This window comes from Pan troglodytes, chromosome 10 (assembly GCF_028858775.2).
Source record: "Pan troglodytes isolate AG18354 chromosome 10, NHGRI_mPanTro3-v2.0_pri, whole genome shotgun sequence".
In the NCBI taxonomy this organism is placed as follows: Eukaryota; Metazoa; Chordata; class Mammalia; order Primates; family Hominidae; genus Pan; species Pan troglodytes.
In genome coordinates this window covers 70,398,344-70,418,860 of record NC_072408.2, presented here as the reverse complement: position 1 = coordinate 70,418,860, position 20,517 = coordinate 70,398,344, and the positions used below count along the sequence as shown (strand labels likewise).

At 37.6% G+C, this 20,517-nt stretch overlaps 1 protein-coding gene across 33 annotated transcripts in view; it reads right to left on the bottom strand.

Annotated features, from left to right (window-relative positions):
• Window positions 1-20,517, bottom strand: part of DNAI7 (dynein axonemal intermediate chain 7) — a 92,619-nt gene that overhangs the window by 16,098 nt on the left and 56,004 nt on the right. For all 33 annotated transcript variants that reach the window (XM_054664440.2, XM_054664441.2, XM_054664442.2 and 30 more), the window contains one exon: window positions 19,509-19,821. In XM_054664440.2, the coding sequence (XP_054520415.1) occupies window positions 19,509-19,821 (313 nt within the window). The remainder of the gene's footprint in view (window positions 1-19,508; window positions 19,822-20,517) is intronic.

Sequence of the window (20,517 nt, the reverse complement as noted above, 5' to 3'; positions counted from 1 at the left end):
GCTCCCACTTACAAGTGAGAACATGTAGTATTTGGTTTTATGTTCCTGCATTAGTTTGCTAAGGATAATAGCCTTCAGCTCCACCCACGTTCCTGCAAAAGACACGATCTCATTCTTTCTTATGGCTGCATAGTATTCCATGGTGGGTATGTACATTTTCTTTATGCAATCTGTCACTGATGGGCATTTAGGTTGATTCCATGTCTTTGCTATTGTGTGCTACAATGAACATTCACGTTCATGTGACTTTATGGTAGAATGATTTATATTCCTCTGAGTATATACCCAGTAATGGGATTGCTGGGTGAAATGGTAATTCTGCTTTTAGCTCTTTGAGGAATCACCATATTGCTTTCCACAATGGTTAAACTAATTTACAGTCCCACCAACAGTGTATAAGTGTTCCCTATTCTCCGCAACCTCACCAGCAACTTTTATTTTTTGACTTTTTAGTAGTAGCCATTCTGACTGGTGTGAGATGATATCTCATTGTGGTTTTGATTTACATTTCTCTAATGATCAGCGATATTGGGCTTCTTTTCATATGCTTCTAGGCCACACGTATGTCTTCTTTTGAAAAGTATCTATTCATGTCCTTTGCCCACTTTTTAATAGGGTTGTTTCTCTCTTGTAAATTTAAGTTCCTTATAGATGCTGGATATTAGACCTTTGCCAGATGCATAGTTTGCAAATATTTTCTACCATTCTGCAGGCTGTTTGTTTACTCTGTTGATAGTTTCTTTTGCTGTGCAGAAACTCTTAAGTTTAATTAGATGCCACTTAATTTTTGCTTTTGTTGCAATTGCGTTTGGTGTCTTTTTCATTAAATCTTTGCCCATCCTATGTCCAGGATTGTATTGCCTGGGTTGTCTTTCAGGGTTTTTATAATTTTGGGTTTTACATTTAAGTCTTTCATCCATATTGAGTTGATTTTTGTAAACAGTATAAGAAAGGGGTACAGTTTCAATCTTCTGCATATGGCTAGCCAGTTATCCCAGAACCATTTTTATTGAATAGGGAGGCTTTTCCCCATTGTTTGTTTTTGTCAGCTTTGTTGAAGATGAGATGTTTGCAGATGTGTGGCCTTATTTCTGGTCTCTCTTATCTGTTTCATTGGTCTATGTGCCTGTTTCTGTACCAGTACCATGCTGTTTTGGTTATTGTAGCCCTGTAGTATACTTTGAAGTCAGGTAACGTGATGCTTCCAGGTTTGTTGAACTAAATATTGAAAGATAATTATTAATAGATCCTCCCCCAAAAAGGGTAGGAGAGAATTCTAATGTGAGTGAAAGTGAAAAGCATGAAGCAAAACAGGATTCCAAGCACTCCAAGTGGTCAGGTATAGCTGGAGTGAGGCATGCTAGGAGGGTGTAAAGATCTGAGGCTGGAGAGATGCAGGGGCCAGATTGTGGAGAGCTTTGAATGCCACTCTGAAGACTTTAAAATGTCTCCTATGGGTAAAGGAGAGCTCATAAAAGGCCTTCAGTAGGAACCCAATGTGAAGAAATTTGCATTTGGAAAGAGTATTCTGGCAGCCACCTGATGAATGGGCTGCTCAGTGAAGTGCTAGAAGTCCAGTGTAGACAAGATCAGGACCTACCCAAGGCAGAAGCAACCAGGGCCACTAGAAGGAGCTTATAGGAGAGATGATAAGGAATTAAAAGCAATCTAACTTGAGGAGGGACTGGATATAAAAGTAAAGCAAGGGAGAGGCTACGGCTGATGTTCAGGTGTTGGATTTAGGTAATTAAGGTAGAGAGTGATAACAATTAGCACCAAAAAAAAAAGAAAAAAGAAAAGGAGGAGGAAGGACAGGTTTGGGGGAAAAGTAATGAATTTGATTGTGGAATGTTGAATTTGAGGTGCCTGTGGGATAGCCAGGTGGCCTTTGGCATTATTTACCTTTAAAAACCAAGTTGCATTTATTTCTTTCAGGGAGGATTATGATCAATAAAAATACCAAAGATATCAGACCAATAGGTAAGTCAGTCTAATTCATATCTTTAAAAAGATGAGAACTCTTCAAAGAGTTTAGACCAAACTGGCTTCTTATCTTGCAGGAACACTAGGAATTCAGACTTTCTCAACAGAACTTTTCCCTTGATAAACACGAGTACTTCACCTCAGCATGCAACAACAGGAATTTATCAGTTTCTATAGTACCACATCATAAAGAGGATATTCTTGCATGTAACACATTGCCTTTACATAAGTCAATTTTTTAAAAAATTGTACTACTCTTTAGCTCAATTGACTCTTTTTTGAAGTTAGACTTCTAGAAGGATGCAGTGAGTCAACTTACATTCTAGCACAAGCTCCTTAATTTTGATAACTAGTCTAGAATGGGTTCCTGTAATTGCAACAGTGTCATCAGAACGTGCTCCCGCACAAAAACTTCAAATCTCATTTGCTGACAATACAGGTATAATGTATAAGCTTTATATATAATAATAATAATAAACTCCTTGTGCTTGTTGGCAATGAAGCCAAAAAAATACTTCTTTATTGCTATTTTCATCATGTTTTATATCTGGTAATGAAGGTCCTCTTTCATCATAATTCTTTTACAAAATTGGGTGTTTTCCAAGTATTTTTTTCTTCTAGGTAAACTTTAATAGTATTTTGTCAAGTCTCAAAAACTGACAACTGGAATTTTTACTTCAATTGTATTAAATTTATAGACACAATAGATTTAGAGTAAATAACAATTTCTAAAAGATGTTTGCTTAGAAATGTTGACAGAATATGAATCAGACAAGGTAGCTAAAGTACAACTTTTCAATGATATCTTGGCTCAATGTATACGAGAACTGGCTTATACCATGAAAGAATGTCATGGGACACTAGCAAATAATTTTCATTGCAACTTGATAAATGCACAGATATTATAGAAATTCCTTAGTGTATGTGCAATTTGAATTTGATATAAAAACATAACCTATCATTAATAGGTGGATCAATAAAAACAGAATATAGATTCCAGACATAGAGAATAGGATCCACTTGAAAATTTAGCATATGGCATTTCAGATCAATGGAAAAAGCCTAGGTTTATATGGTATGTGTTTTGAGACAGCTGGCTAAGATTTGCAATAAAATAAATTTAGATTCATTCTTCTCACTTTACACTAAAATAAATTCCAGATGGATATAAGATTTAAATGTAAAAACAAAACTAACCCAATCAAAAGCTACAAAAACCATGAAAGTATTGGAAGAGAATATATGAAACTGATGCCAACAATTATTAATGAAGTAAATGATCTTGATAATATCTGCAAAATGTCAGCACTGAACACTTTACAAGTTTGACAGAATGTCTTGAATTTTATTATCCATCAACAGAAGATCTATGCAAAAGAAATTCATTGATCTGAAATATACTTTTTCATCAAAAGATAACTTAAATTTTACTATAACTCAAAATAAATTGTTGTAACTGATTCTTGATAAGGAATTGAAAATGAATTTTGAAAATACAGCATTAATTAAGAATAATTATCCTGGGTCTACTGGTCTCATTCATTCCAGTGGCTTTAAATACTATCTACAGACCAATGGTCCCCAAATATAAGCTAGTGATGCTCTGTAGGTCACACACATTGTACCGCTTGATTCCAGAAGTTCAGAACATAACCTGCACATGAACATGTACGTAGCAGCTGTGTCTGACTTTCCTCTGAACTCCAGGTTCACATTGGCCTACCTGTCATTTCCACTTACATCCCCCAAACTTACCCAAACAGAACTCTTTGTTTCACAGCCACTCTCAACTGTTTCACTCTATTCTTGTTCATCTCTGTAAACTGTATCACCATATGCCTCATTTCTCAAAATAAAAACTCAGTAAGATATATTTTACCTCCAAAACATCTCCCAAACATATTCATCTTTCTATAACTCTTACTGCAACCTCTGTCCAAACCACCATGACTTCTTATTACTTACCAGTACTATTTAACTAGACACTGTGCTTTTATTCTGGCCCCTCACAGTTTGTTCTCTATACAGTAGCCAGAATAACCTTTCAGGGCCATACATCACATCATGTCACACTCCTACTTACCACCCTCTAATGGCTCCCCACTACATTTACAATAAAAGCCTAAATTCTCACTCTGGCCTGCAAAGCCTGACTTTATCTGGCTTCTGCCTCCCTTTCCAACTTTATTACATACCACTTTGCTTCTTGCCCATCATACATCAGTCGCTGGCCTTCCTTCTCACTTCTGTTTTATGACTTCTGCAATAATTGTGCCTGAAGACTATTTTTACCTTCATTTTAAATAGCTGATTCCTTCTTGTCATCTGGGTCTCGGCTAAATAATACCCCATCAAACAGGCCCTCCCTAACTACCCAATGTAAAGTCACTCCCAGTTTAATCCTGTTTAATTTGGTGCATGAATGATTACTATATGGTATTTTCTACTTTTTCTTATTTATTGTTGATTTCTCCTAACTTGTATGTAAATTATGAGAGAAGGAGCCTTATTTGTCCTTTGGCCATCCTCCCCGGAGGGCCAGAATGGTGCCTACCACATAGAGGTAGGCGTATGATAAATATGCAGTAAGTGAGTAAGGAAATGAGAACAACTCCCAGGGTATGACCTGGAAATGCACTGAAAACATACATTTGTGGCACGTTAAAGGTTGTTGAATGTTAAGGAGCTCTGATGCTAGGTTTTTTATATAACTTATTCCCATGGATTTTTAATTTATCCACGATGATCACAAAACATCCCAAATTACTAAGGCTATTTCATGTCTCCATACTTTTCCCTCTGACTAGAATAACTTCCTTTCCTTCCTATCTAAACTTCTCCATGCTATACCAAAAGATTCAGCTCATGTTACCTCATGAGAGAAGACTTCCAATCTGTTCATTTGTTTTTATTTGGGGTTTATTTTGATTTTTTTTTTCTTTTTTTTTGAGATGGAGTTTCACTCTTACCGCCCAGGCTGGAGTGTAATGGCACGATCTCAGCTCACCGCAACCTCTGCCTCCCAGGTTCAAGTGATTCTCCTGCCTCAGCCTCTTGAGTGGCTGGGATTACAGGCACCCGCCACCACACCTGGCTAATTTTGTATTTTTAGTAGAGATGGGGTTTCTCCATGTTGGTCAGGCTGGTCTCAAACTCCCAACCTCAGGTGATCCCCCTGCCTCGGCCTCCCAAAGTGCTGGGATTATAGGCATGAGCCACCACACCCAGCCTATTTTGATCTCTTAACCCCCATGTAGAATCTCTCTCATTGCATATATTAGAATATATGGTAACTGTTACTCTTCTAATCCACAAGATTGTTAGCTCATTAAAAACAAGATCATGTTGAATCCCTTATCAATAGCAGGTATTTAGTAAATGTTTGCCAATAACATATACATTACATATATAAAATATTTATATGGGCCGGGCGCGGTGGCTGACGCCTGTAATCCCAACACTTTGGGAGGCCGAGGCAGGCAGAGCACAAGGTCAGGAGATCGAGACCATCCTGGCTAACACGGTGAAACCCCGTCTCTACTATAAATACAAAAAATTAGCAGGGCGCGGTGGCAGGTGCCTGTAGTCCCAGCTACTCGGGAGGCTGAGGCAGAAGAATGGCGTAAACCTGGGAGGCGGAGCTTGCAGTGAGCCGAGATAGCGCCACTGCACTCCGGCCTGGGCGAAAGAGCGAGACTCCCTCTCAAAATAAAATAAAATAAAATAAAATAAAATAAAATAAAATAAAATAATTTATGTTAAATCCTGTATATGTTTGCTTAAACTATCTTAAAGCCAGAGACTACTTTAACTTTTAAAAGTTCAAAGACCCACATACTATAATGCATGCCCCTTAGATCACTAATGTAGTTCTGAAGGTAATTCTCATTAGAAAAAAAAATTTCTCACAAATGTGCTACACTTAAATTAGGCTTTTCTAAAAAGTTTGCATGCTATAGTAATTGGGAAGACGGTATTACCCAATACCTATAATATTATTAGTATTACACATTTAAATGAACTAAAATGTGGTATTAAGAGCCCTCTAGTGGCAAACTTCTTGCTGCACTCATGAAAAAGAAAATGTGTACATCATCTAATGTAAGAGATTTAATTTTTTAAATGACCAAAATACTAAATACTTGTTATTTGTGATTACCTAACGTATCAAACATAACTCATATGTTCTGGGCCATAATTGCCTGCAGTATTATATCATACTTGCCTTGCATCAGTCTCTAAAGTCATTATAAAGATATAAAAAATGTAAGATTTATAATAAAATATGCCAACCTAAAATTGTGAGGTAAGCAGTTTACCCCCAACCAAAAAAAAAAAAAAAGCTGGAAAAATAGAGAATTTTTTTCTCTAAATCCAAAACATAGTTAAGTTTGCCTACTGATCTTACATGTAGTCCCTAATTTATACACATACACAAAAAAGTTGAGTATCATGAATTTATATGGCAGTTTAAAACATTTAGAATACATTTTGTCACACACACAAATTGTGTTATGAATGAAATTTAGGGTTATGTTAGTTCTCCTGTAGCTGTGATTATATAGGAATACAAACATAACTTTACACTGTCTGTAAATATTGCTTCACACACACACTGAGTTCCAACTGGAATGGGAGGAGCACACCTTTCCTAAGGCTGAAGTAGTGACAGCAAGAGTCTTCCTATTACCACATACTATGCCGGATCACTAAAGGGGTGGAGGATCAGAACTGCAGAGGAGAGAGTCCCAAGAATCCCCAGTAACCAGCTTGCAGAATCCGTAAAGGTAGCAGAAGTGATCTCCAGCACACCCAACTGTAATGAAGAGGGTCTTCAGTATCTCTCAAAACACAGGATAACTTTGAGGAGGATAGTGGTTGGATTGCCCAATTTATGTAGGCTGCTCACAACAAATCAGACTCAAGTCAGGGCCTGCTTTTCATCACTTAAACATCCATTCATTCACTTCTTCCTTCCTTCATTCAATAAACATTCACTGAGCCCTTATCATGAGCTCTATGCTCTCTGCTTAAATATGAAGTCTCTCAAGAAATTCTTGCCCTCAAGATCATAATTTAGTGTTTAAGGCAACAATTATAATAATTAAACAATGACAAGAGCATAGTGGAGGGACATCTGATTTAATCTGAGGAGACGGAGGATTCTCTGGAGGTAAAATTTAAGGTAAGTCTTGAATGAAGACAAGTAGAAGTTAAGTACAGGGATTATTAGTGTGATGGGAGGAAGGGAATTTCACCTCAGCACAGAGGCTTATCATGAACTTTCCCCCTTTAAAGCCAAAATGGGAAATACATTGTTTCATTTCCTATGAGGAAAGTATTGCGCGTTCAGTACTTACTTATTGAAAATTCAAATAATACAATAGAGTATAGAGAGTAAAAAAATCACTGATAATATACCACCATCCCATCCTTCTCACGTTCTTTCCCCCACCACCAAAAGATAGCCACTCTTTGGTAAAGAGGCCTCTAGATTTTTTCTGTGCATTCATAAAAACAGAATCATATTGATAATAGAGTTTTAACTTTAAAAAAAATTTAACAATACAGCTTAGGGATCTTTCTATAGAAAAGTATATAAATCTGTGTCATTTTAAATGATAAAATATCCAAATATCCAAACAAACTAGTGTTGTTTGGATACTTTACAATTATTTTAATTTGTGGACTGTTTTTGCTACTATAAAAAAAACTTCAATGAAAATCTTGGCACAATCATTTTTATTTATTTTGTTCTATTATTTTCTAATAATAAATTACTATAAGTGAAATCACTAATCATAGGCATGTTTACATGGTGCCAAATAAGAACTGTACAGATTTACACTTCTAATAACAGTATGTGAAGACGCCTGCCTGCTCAATCTGATAGGAAAACAAATGACATCTTTTTTTCTAATTTGATTACTTATTTGGTTCAGTACATTTTTGTATTTTTATTGGCTAGTTGTATTTCTTTTCTCAGCTGCCTGCTCATGTCCTTTGCTTAATTTTATATTAAGAAATTGTCTTCTCACTGATGTGTACAAATTCTTTATATTGGGGTATAACCCCTTGTCATGTATGTTGAAATATTTTTCTTAGTCTGTTATTTGCCTTTCAGCTTTGTTTTATAATGAGGTTTATGGGGCTACACAAATATTTGAATCCAATCTTTTTTCGTTCATGCTTTTGGTTTTGATGCACTGGTAAGTATGAAAGGTCTTCTTAGTAAAGATAATAAAATAAGTTTCCTATATTCTGTTCAAATACTTTCATTATTTTTATAATTTTTGAATAGTTCAGTTTGTTTTTATATTTAAAACTATGTGATTTTTTTTTTTTTTTTAGTCTTTAGGGTAAAGTGAGAATTGAAATTTCTTTTAAATCTTAGTCAACTGCCCCAGCACCAATTGTTATATCAAACTCATCCTGTCCATTCTCGACTTCGAGTTTCTTTTATATAGATATTACACTCCTATTTCTATCCATCATCTCTCATTCTTTTCCCCTAACAAATCCCATCAAATTATCTCTGTCTTCCTCTTTTGAGCTGCTGATTGTCTTTATAAATCTAGTGATTTTTGCTCCCTGCAGTCTACTCACACCTACAAAAGGCGGTTTACACTGTTCAGAATCTGTGGCAAGTATAGGCCCATCTGACAAGTAGTTTTGTGTTGGGGGATTCTTCGCTCTAAGCAGTCACCCACCACCCTTCCCCCTTCAGCACAGAAGATGGCTTCCCCCTCCTGCCCTGGCACACCTCACCAATACTATGGGGTTCTTCTGCTTCTGTGGAAATCATACATACTTCAGCATTATTCATATTAGCATTTTCAGAATGCTGTGGGGTTTTCAGCAGAAGGATAGAGCACAGATACATAAGCATAAGCGTCTACACATGTGTCTGTTGGGTGGTGGTGAGATATGTTCCTGGAAATGAGGGTGCTGAGTTAATGTTACTCTCACTTTCTAGGCAATCACCAGTCCCTTTCTAAATCCCATGGATATAAATCCTCCAGCCAGGTTCCTGTATCTACCATTCACACAATTCTTACCATTCACAGACTTTGGACAAGTTTTCATTGCCTTTTATAAAGTAAAATTATTTCTGCCATATCACTAATTGCCTGCTGATCTTTATTTGAGGTTTCTGGGACTATGTATTTGTTTTGTTTTTATTTTTGTTTTTAAGACAGGGTCCCGCTCTCTTGCCTAGGCTTGAGTGCAGTGGCATGACCACTGCTCACTGCAGCCTCGACCTCCTGGGCTTAGGCAATCCTCTCACCTCAGGGTTCCTAGCAACTTGAACTATAGGCACATGCCATCACATCCGGCTACTTTTTTTGATTTTTAGTACAGATGAGGTCTTGATATGTTGCTCAGGCTGGTCTTGAACTCCTGAGCCCAAGGGATCCTCTTGTTTAGGCCTTGAGCCACTGCACCCAGCCTAGACTATGTATTTGAACATAGCCTCAAATTTGATAAAATGTGCATCTTGCCATTCATTATAATGGTTTTCCTTGGCATACTTTTTTTTTTTTTTTTTTTTTTTGAGACAAAGTCTCACTCTGTCGCCCAGGCTAGAGTGCAGTGGCACAATCTCGGCTCGTTGCAACCTCTGCCTCCCAGGTTCAAGTGATTCTCGTGCCTCAGCCTCCCAAGCAGTTGGGATTACAGGCACATGCCACCATGCCCAGCTAATTTTTGTATTTTTAATAGAGACAGGGTTTCACCATGTTGGCCCGGCTGATCTCAAACTCCTGACCTCAGGTGACCCACCTGCCTCAGCCTCCCAAAGTGCTGGGATTACTGTCATGAGCCACTGCACCCGGCCTCCTTGGTGTACTTTTGTGGAACTTTCAACGTCATCATTTGCATATCTTTATTCATCATTATAACCTAAAATGGTTCAATGTAACATTAAATAATAACAAAAACTGGATGTAGTTAAACTCATTGGTAAGGGCCATTCAAACTAAGAAAAGCTTAGCTCGGTACTTTCAGGCCCACTAGCTGTCTACAGTAATTGATGACAAATATTGAGAAGAAGATATAAATTCACTATGCAGTCAGTATTGTAGTGGATTCATATGCTTATATATTTAGTATAAAAGTATTGCCATTTAGGAAAAATGGCAGATATGAGGCAGGACTAACTTGAAGCTCCCACTTGGACAGACAGAACAGTGTATGGAGACTCACTTCATGAACTTTTGCTCCAAGAACTACTGCAGGAACACACTAGGAAAACTGAAATAATTCACAGACTCTGAAGGAAGCACTTGCCACTGCAAACTCCATGAGACAGCCAAAATACTGTGAGTGTCCAAAGTGTGAGGGGGGATAATCCGCCTCCAAACACACATCCTCACTGGAGAACCTGAAAATCCAGATCATGGGAGAAGGATTTAACCTTACCTAGAACTGAAATGGATTTAGAAAGCCGAATGAAATATAAAAGTAGAAGAAGCAGTGGGAAGAGCCCTGTAGGCGCTCCTGGTCTCCAGGGAAGCCATTTCTGACTTTTATCTCACAGGGGTCCTTGGGGAGAGCTGCCAGTGGAATTGGGGAAGGACCACAGGGAGAAGGAAACTTCTAGCTGAACTTTGCAATAATTTCCACCAAGCACAAGTTTTCCTGGGCAGGATCCGGGAACAGGGGATGGGGGGCTGTGGGAAATGGGAAGTACAGACACAAGCACAGCAGAAGCCACAGAGGGCAGCGGGAAGGGCAGGGCAGCAAAAGCCCTGTTTGCTTTCTTAGCAGGGAGGCTGGTAGCCTGGGGCAAGATCTCAGCCCTACTCTTTGGTTGCCTGGATATAAACTCAGTGCTGTTGGTGGTGCATGGTGGGAGTGAGACTGGCCTTGATGGATGTGTAGGAGCTGGGTGAGGCCCATCACTGCTGACTTTCCCCCACCTCTCTGGCGGCCTGTATGACACGGCAGAAGCAGCCATAATCCCCCTGGGAGCATAATTCCACTGGCCTGAGAAGCATACCCCCATACCCCAGAGCAGCCACAGCAACCCCCGCCCAAGGAGAGTCAGAGCCCAGACATGCCTATACCTGCCTCCACCTGACGGTCTTTCTTTACCTACCCTGATAGCCAAAGGCAAAAGACATAATCTCTTGGAAGCTCTGTGGCCCCATCCATCACCTGAGAAACCTGAATACTTATCCAGGTTACCTTAGGGCAAGCTTGTATCCTCCCACACTACCGCAGCTGATGCCCTCTTGAAAGCGCCACCTCCTGGCTGAAGGCCAACGAACAGCCAGCATTTGAGAAAACCAGTGCCCTAAACAAAACTACAACCAAGAACCCTCACAGAGTCCACTTCATTCCCCTGCTACCTCCACTAGAGCAGGTTCTGGTATCCACAGTTGAGAGCCCTGAAGATGAATTACATCACACGACTCTTTGCAGACACTCCGCAGTACCAACCTGGAGCGCAGTAGCTCCACTGGGTGGCTAGACCCAGAAAAGTAATAATAATAACTGCATTCTGGCTCTCAGGAAGCCTCATCTGTAGAGGAAGGGGGAGAGCCCATCAAGGGATCACCCTGTGGGACAAATGAATCTGAAAAGCAGCCCTTGAGCCCCAGATCTTTCCTCTCATATAGTCTACCTAAGTGAGTAGGAACCAGAAAAACAATTCTGGTAATATGAAAAGACAAGGTTCTTTAACACCCCCAAAAGATCACACTAGCTCATCAGCAGTAGATCCAAACCATGAAAAAAATCTCTGAATTGCCACAAAAAGAATTCAGAAGGCCGATTATTAGGCTACTCAAGGAGTCATCAGAGAAAGGTGAAAACCAACTTAAAGAAATTGTAAAAATGATACAGGCGATGGATTAAAAAAATCTCCAGAGAAATAGATAGCATAAATAAAAAACAATCACAACTTTGGAAAAGAAAGGCACACTTACAGAAATGCAAAATACACTGGGAAGTTTTCAACAATGGACCTAAACAAATAGAAGAAAGAACTTCAAAGCTTGAAGACAAGGCTTTTGAATTAACCCAATCCAACAAAGACAAAGAAAAAAGAATTTTAAAAAATGAACAAAGCCTCCAAGAAATCTGGGATTATGTAAACAACCAAATCAAAGAATAACTGGTGTTCCCAAGGAAGAAGAGAAATCTAAAAGCTCAGAAGATATATTTGAAAGAATAATCAAGGAAAACTTCCCTGGTTTTTGCCAGAAATCTAGATATCCAAACACAAGAAGCTCAAATAATGCCTGGGAAATTTATCATAAAAAGATAATCACCTAGGCACACAGTCATCAGGTTATCTAAATTCAAGACAAAGGAAAAAAATCTTAAGAAATGTGAGGCAAAAGATTAAAAGCAGATTTCTCAGCACAAACCCTACATGCTAGAAGGGATTGGGGTCCTATCTTTAGCCTCCTTAAACAAAATAATTATCAGCCAAGAATTTTGTATCCAGCAAAACTAAGCTTCATAAATGAAGGAAAGATAAAGTCTTTTTCAGACAAACAAATGCTAAGAGAATTTACCACTAAGTCAGCACTACAAGAATTGCTAAAAGGAGTTAAAAATCTTGAAACAAAACCTCAAAATATACCAAAATAGAACCCCCCTAAATCATAAATCTCACAGGGCCTATAAAACAATAACACAACTTAAAAACAAAACAAAACAAAACAAAATATATTTAGGCAACAACTAGCACAATGAATAGAATAGTACCTCACATCTCAACACTAACATTGGATGTAAATGGCCTAAATGCTCCACTTAAAAGATACAGAACCACAGAACAGATAAGAATTCACCACCCAAGAACCTGCTGTCTCCAAGAGACTCATCTAACACATAAAGAGTCACATAAAGTAAAGAGGTGGAAAAAGATATTCCATGCAAATGGACACCAAAAGCAAGCAGGAGTAGCTAGTCTTATATCAGATAAAACAGACTATAAACAACAGTAGTTTAAAAAGACAAACAGGGACACTACATAATGATAAAAGGTCTAGTCCAACAGGAAAATATTACATTCCTAAATATATATGTACTTAACACTGGAGTTCCCAAATTTATAAAACAATTACTACTAGACCTAAGAAATGAGATAGATGGCAACACAATAATAGTGTGGGACTCCAATACTTCAACACTGACAGCACTAGACAGGTCATCAAGACAGAAAATGGAAAAAAAAACAAACTATACCCTAGAACAAATGGACTTAACAGATATTTACACAACACTCTATTCAACCACTGCAGAATATACATTCTATTATTCATCAGCTCAAGGAACATTATCCAAGATATACCATAAGAGAGGACACAAAAGAAGTCTCAATAAATTTAAGAAAATCGGGCCAGGCGCAGTGGCTTATACCTGTAATCCCAGCAGTTTTGGAGGCCAAGACGGGTGGATCACCTTAGATCAGGAGGTGGAGACCAGCCGGGCCAAATGGTGGAACTCTGTCTCTACTAAAAATACAAAAAATAGCTGGGCATGGTGGCATTTGCCCGTAATTCCAGCTACCCAGGAGGCTGAAGCAGGAGAATCACTGGAACCCAGGAGGCAGAGGCTGCAGTGAGCCAAGATCACGCCACTGCACTCCAGCCTGGCAACAGAGTAAGACTCGGTCTCAAATGAATAAATTTAAGAAAATCAAAATTATATTCAGTATTCTCTCAGACCACAGGGAATAAAATTGGAAATCAACTTTAAAAGGAACCCTCAAAACCATGCAAATACATGAAAATTAAATAATCTGCTCCTAAACAATCACTGGGTCAACAATAAAATCAAGATGGAAATTTAAAAATTCTTTGAACTGAACAATAATAGTGACAAAACCTATCAAAACCTCTGGGATACAGCAAAAGTGATGCTAAGAGGAAAATTCATGGTATTAAATACCTAAATCAAAAACTCTGAAAGAGCACAAATAGATAATCTGAAGACATACCTCAAGGAACCAGAGAAAAAAGAACAAACCAAACCCAAATAAAGCAGAAGAAAAGAAATAGCTAAGATCAGAGCAGAACTAAATGACATTGAAACAAAAAAAATACAAAAGATAAATGAAATAAAAATCTGGTTTTTTGAAAAGACAAACAAAATTGACAGACCATTAGCGAGATTAACCAAGAAAAGAGGAGAGAAGATTCAAATAAACTCAATTAGAAACAAAATGAGAGATACTACAACTGATAGCACAGAAATACAAAAGATCATTCAAGGCTACTATGAACACCTTTATGCACACAAACCAGAAAACTTAAAGGAGATGAATAGATTCCTGGAAATATATACCTCTCCCAGATTAAAACAGAAATAAATAGAAGCTCTGAACAGATCAATGGCAAGCAGCAAGACTGAAATGGTAATTAAAAAAAAAATTACCAATAAAAAAAAGTCCAGAACCAGATGGATTCACAGCTGAATTCTATCAGGCATTCAAAGAAAAATTGGTACCAATCCTATTGACACTATTCCAAAAGGTAGAGAAAGAGGGAATCCTTCCTAAATCATTCCACGGAGCCAGTATCACCCTAATACCAAAACCAGGAAAGGGTATAACAAGAAAGGAAACTACAGACCAATATCCCTGATGAACATAGATGTAAAAATCCTCAACAAAATATTAGCTAACCGAATCCAACAGCATAGCATAAAGACAGTTCATGCAGCCATAAAAAAGGATGAGTTCATATCCTTTGCAGGGACATGGATGAAGCTGGAAACCATCATTCTCAGCAAACTAACACAAGAACAGAAAACCAAACACTGCATGTTCTCACTCATAAGTGGGAGTTGAACGATGAGAAGACATGGACACAAGGGGGGGAACATCACACACTGGGGCCTGTCGGGGGATGGGGTGATAGGGGAAAGATAGCATCAGGAGAAATACCTAATGTAGATGACAGGTTGATGGGTGCAGCAAACCACCATGGCACGTGTATACCTATGTAACAAACCTGCACGTTCTGCACGTGTATCCCAGAACTTAAAGTATATAATAATAAATACATTTTTTAAAGAAGATAATTCACCATGATCAAGTGGGTTTCATACCATGGATGAAGGAATGGTTTAACATGTGGAAGTCAATAAATGTGATATACCACATAGAATTAAAAACAAAGCATCTGACAAAATCCAGCATCTCTTTATGATTACAACTCTCAGCAAAATCGGCATAGAAGGGAAATGCCTTAAGCTAATAAAAGCCATCTATGACAAACCCACAGCCAACATTATACTGAATAGGGAAACATTGAAAGCATTACCCCTGAGAACTGGAACAAGACAAGGATGCCCACTTTCACAACTTCTATTCAACATAGTACTGGAAGTCCTAGCCAGAGCAATCAGACAAGATAAAAAAACGAAGGGCATCCAAATCAGTAAAGAAGAAGTCAAACTCTCATTGTTTGCTGATGATATGACTGTACACCTAGAAAACCCTAAAGACTCATCCTAAAAGCTCCTAGATATGATAAATGAATTCAGTAAAGTTTCAGCATACAAAATCAATGTACACAAATCAGTAGCACTGCTATACACCAACAGTGACCAAGCTGAGAATCAAATCAAGAACTCAGCCCCTTTTACAGTAGTTGCAAAAATAAATAAATAAATAAATAAAATACTTAGGAATATACCTAACCAAGGAGCTGAAAGACCTCTACAAGGAAAACTACAAAACACTGCTGAAAGAAATCACAGATGTCACAAACAAATGGAAATACATCCCATGCTCATGGATGGGTAGAATCATATTGTGAAAATGACCATACTGCCAAAAGCAATCTACAAATTCAATGCAATTCCCATCAAAATACCATCATCATTCTTCATGGAACTAGAAAAAAAAATCCTAAAATTCATATGAAACCAAAAAAGAGCCCACATAGCCAAACCAAGACTAAGCAAAAAGAACAAACCTGGAGGCATTGCATTACCTGACTTCAAACTATACTATTAAGCTATAGTCACCAAAACAGCATGGTACTGGTATAAAAATAGGCATATAGACCAATGGAACAGAATAGAGAACCTGGAAATAAAGGCAAATACTTACAGTCAACTGATCTTTGACAAAGCAAACAAAAACATAAAGTGGGGGAAAGGACACCCGATTCAACAAATGGTGCTGGAATAATGGGCAAGCCATGTATAGAAGAATGAAACTGAATCCTCATCTCTCACCTTATACAAGAATCAACTCAAAATGAATCAAAGACTTAAATCTAAGACCTGAAACCATAAAAATTATAGAAAATAACATTGGAACAACCCTTCTAGACATTGGCTTAGGCAAAGACTTCATGAAAAAGAGCCCAAAAGCAAATGCAAAAACAACAATGATAAATAGATGATACCTAAACTAAAAAGCTTCTGCATAGCAAAAGAAATAATCAGCAGAGTAAACAGACAACCCACAGAGTGGGAGAAAATCTTCACAAACTATGCACCTAACAAAGATTATTAGATGCAGAATATCCACAATCTATAAGGAACTCAAACAAATCAGCAATAAAATAATAATCCCATCAAAAAGTGGGCTAAGGACCTGAATAGACAATTCTCAAAAGAAGATATACAAATCGCCAAGAAACATAAGAAAAAATGCTCAACATTACTAATTATTAAGGAAATCCAAATCAAAACCACAATGTGATACTACCTCACTCCTGCAAAAATGACCATAATTGGCACGGTGCAGTGGCTCATGCCTGTTATCCCAGCACTTTGGGAGGCCAAGGCAGGTGCACCATGAGGTCAGGAGATTGAGACCATCCTGGCTAACATGGTGAAACCCTGTATCTACTAAAAATACAAAAAATTAGCCAGGCGTGGTGGCACGTGCCTGCAATCCCAGCTACTCGGGAGTCTCAGGCAAGAGAATTGCTTGAACCTGGGAGGTGGAGGTTTGCAGTGAGCTGAGATCATGCCACTGCTCTCCAGCCTGAGTGACAGAATGAGACTCTGTCTCAAAAAAAGAAAAAAAAAAGGCCATAATTTAAAAATCAAAAAATAATAGATGTTTGAGTGGATGTGGTGAAGAGAGAACACTTTTACACTGATGGTGGGAAGGTAAACTAACACATTCCTGAAAAAACTAAAGGTAGATCTACCATTTGATCCAGCAATCCCAGTACTGGGCATCTGCCCAGAGGAAAATAAGTCATATGAAAAGGACATTTGCACATGCATGTTTATAGCAGGACAATTTGCAATTGCAAAAACATGGAACCAGCCCAAATGCCCAGCAATCAACAAGTGGATAAAGAAAATGAGGTATATGTGTACCATGGAATACCACTCAGCCATAAAAGAGAATGAAATAATGGCATTTGCAGCAACCTGGATGGAACTGGAGACCATTATTTTAAGTGAAGTAACCCAGGAATAGAAAACCAAACATCACATGTTCTCACTTATAAGTGGGAGCTAAGCTATGAGGATGCAAATGCATAAGAATGATACAATGGACTTTGGGGACTCAAGGGAAGGGTGGGAGGGGGATGAGGGATAAAAGACTACACAATGGGTACAGTGTCCACTGCTCAGGTAATGGGTGTACCAAAATCTTAGAAATCACCACTAAAGAACTTATCCATGTAACCAAATGCCACCTGTTCCTCAAAAACCTTTTGAAATAAAAAAAAAAAACTACTGCCAAAATTAACAGAACTATAATGAATTATTACTATATGAGGCCACTTTGAGATAGATGCATAAGAAAAAAATGTTTAGCCATGTAAATGCAAGTAATAGTTCAAATTATATGGTTTCAAATTATTATTTCACAATTTTAAAATCAATAATGTGAAATTCTTATGTAAAATACTGATAGGTTCTTTGTTTTCAGGAATATAAAATCACAAATCCTCCCTAATTTTATTTTAGGTTAATGGGGTTTAATTTTGTATTTTATTCCATATTGAAACAATATTAAGTCCAAGACCTATTTACCCATTCTTTTTTTTCCCCCTTGGAAATGAGTTTGTCATGTCTAATCACATCTTATTAGCTAAGTCACATGGTCATGCCTAGCTGCAACATGGAAAGGAGTATAATCCTTCCATATTCCAGGAAAGGGAAGAGAACTGGAAATACTATTGTCTCTAGTAAAGCTTCTAAACTACCTGAGAGTTCACATGAAATTTTTATTTTAAAAACTATCTTATTGCCCAAAAAACATTTAAACAAAAATGACAAATTTTTAAAGAGGAATAAATCATTTCCCTCCTCTCTAAAATACGAGCTATGCACAGATTTCTGGGTTCTCATTTCCTTATGCCTTTAAAATTTTCAGGTGCTTGTCATTAGTCTAAATACAATTTTTTTATACTTAGCATTATGTCATATCCATTTTTCTACATTGCTACGGAGTCTTCATAATTTTATTTATTTTATTTTTTTTTGAGACAAAGTCTCACTCTGTCACCCAGGCTGAAGTGCAATGGCACGATCTCGGCTCACTGCAACATCCGCCTCCTGGGTTGAAGCAATTATCTTGTCTCAGCCTCCCAAGTAGCTGGGATTACAGGTATACACCACCACGCCCGGCTAATTTTCTGTATTTTTAGTAGAGACAGGGTTTCACCATGTTGGCCAGGCTGGTCTCGAACTCCTGACCTCAAAGTGCTGGGATTACAGGCGTGAGCCACCACGCCCGGCCTATAATTTTTGATACCAGTGTAATATTTTAAATTGAATTCTTAATAAATCACATGTTCTTAGAGTATCTAATAATTCCTATTCTGATTTTAAATTTGTATTCAATCTAATCCTTAATCCTTTCCTGTGTTTAAAGAAAATAAATCAATAAACCAATACATTTCATGTCTTAAGCACTTGTCAGAAAACTTGAGATTTTTTGGTCCCTCATAACATGCAAATAGGCTATTAAACAAAGAATCTGCTTAGCTCTGAGAAAGTATTACTAAATTCTTAAGAGACATTTTTTCTAACATAAATAAGTAGCTTGACAATCTTGCCAACAGAAAAAAGAGAAGAAGCTATCTAAAGGAATATGATTATTAAATTGGTCAAAAGCTATATCTAAAGATGTCAAATTTTCAGAGAAGAGTGTAATATTTTAAGAAAATTAATTTTTACTTTATAAAATTATTTCTTACAAAACCAAAAACTGAGGAAGTAACAGGGTAATATATGATTATTTACTGTAAGTTTCCACTTAATGGCAAGTTCCCTTGAATTTGAAATATATAATAAATATACAAAAATTAAATGTCATCAAAGCTTCCCAGTTGTGTACCTAATATAAAAATAAGCAATTCCTGTGCTGAACTTTAGGATGTTGAAGCTAGTGGCTCAACTATTAATTGACTATTAATGGAAGGCAAGAAAAAGATACATATTAAAAATTGAGGCACTGGCAAGAAAGTGGCTCCCAGACAATTTCCAGTTGTTTAGGAAAAATCTTGAGAACACTTTAAGGGAATCTAATAACGCATGTTGCATGAATAAAAAAATGTGTATATTTAAATGTGTCCTACCATTTTCACTTCAATATCACCTTGTTCCTCCTCAACTTTTATTTCTTCCTCCTGAATTAAGTGAGACCCTCTTTCTTGTTGTTTGGACTCTTCTTCGACCTCTTTGCTGATTGCTTTTTCTACATTCTTAACATCATCTTTGACAAGCTCAGTTACTGCAGAAGTGTGTTCTTTTGATGGTGTTGAAACAGGGTGCAGTGCAGAAACATGATCATAGTGGGTATGCAGGAGTCGTATAGCAATGTCACTTGTTGCTAATATCCTTGGAATCTCAAATCCAATTTGTGTTTCAGAGAATCTAACACTTCTGTGCCTGTTAATAATTAATTACAACAAAAAAAGATGAGACCCTAGGAAACTCTAGATCTGTCAAATTTATACCTAAGCAGTATTTCTCTTCACTTTGATTTTGCTCCAATTTTGAGTCTGATCATATGTGCTTTCTTTGCAGCATTTGACCCAGTTGCTGATGCTATCCTTCTCAAAACAGTTTATTGGGATCCATAACCCCACAGTCTTCTCCATCTCTGGAAGTTCCTTCTGTCTCCTCTACATGGCCTTCTTCCTAACCATCCCTTCAATGTTGATATTACTCAGTGCTCCATCCTAAGCCCTTTTTCTCCTCTCCCTCAACATACACTCTCTGGATATTGTTACTTCTGTGGCCTGAATTACTGTCTATACTATCAGAGGTTTGTAATATGAGCTTTATTTTTCCTAGGTTTGGGTAGGAGTATGATGCATCTCTGAATGGACTTTAAGAGGTCTAAAAATGCCCTTCCACAACTGCAAGCATCTGTAATTACTTGACATTCGGAAGAATCTATGACTCCCAAAAAGTGAAGAACCATTGGTCTATATGTTGATGACTCCTCAAAATATACTACACCTCAGATTTCTCTCAATGCCTTCAGCCAGTTGCACTTTGATATAAGTACTTCAAACTCAGCCAGTTCAGCACAGAACTCATCATCCTTACAACCCCTACCCCAATCATCATCAAAGTGAA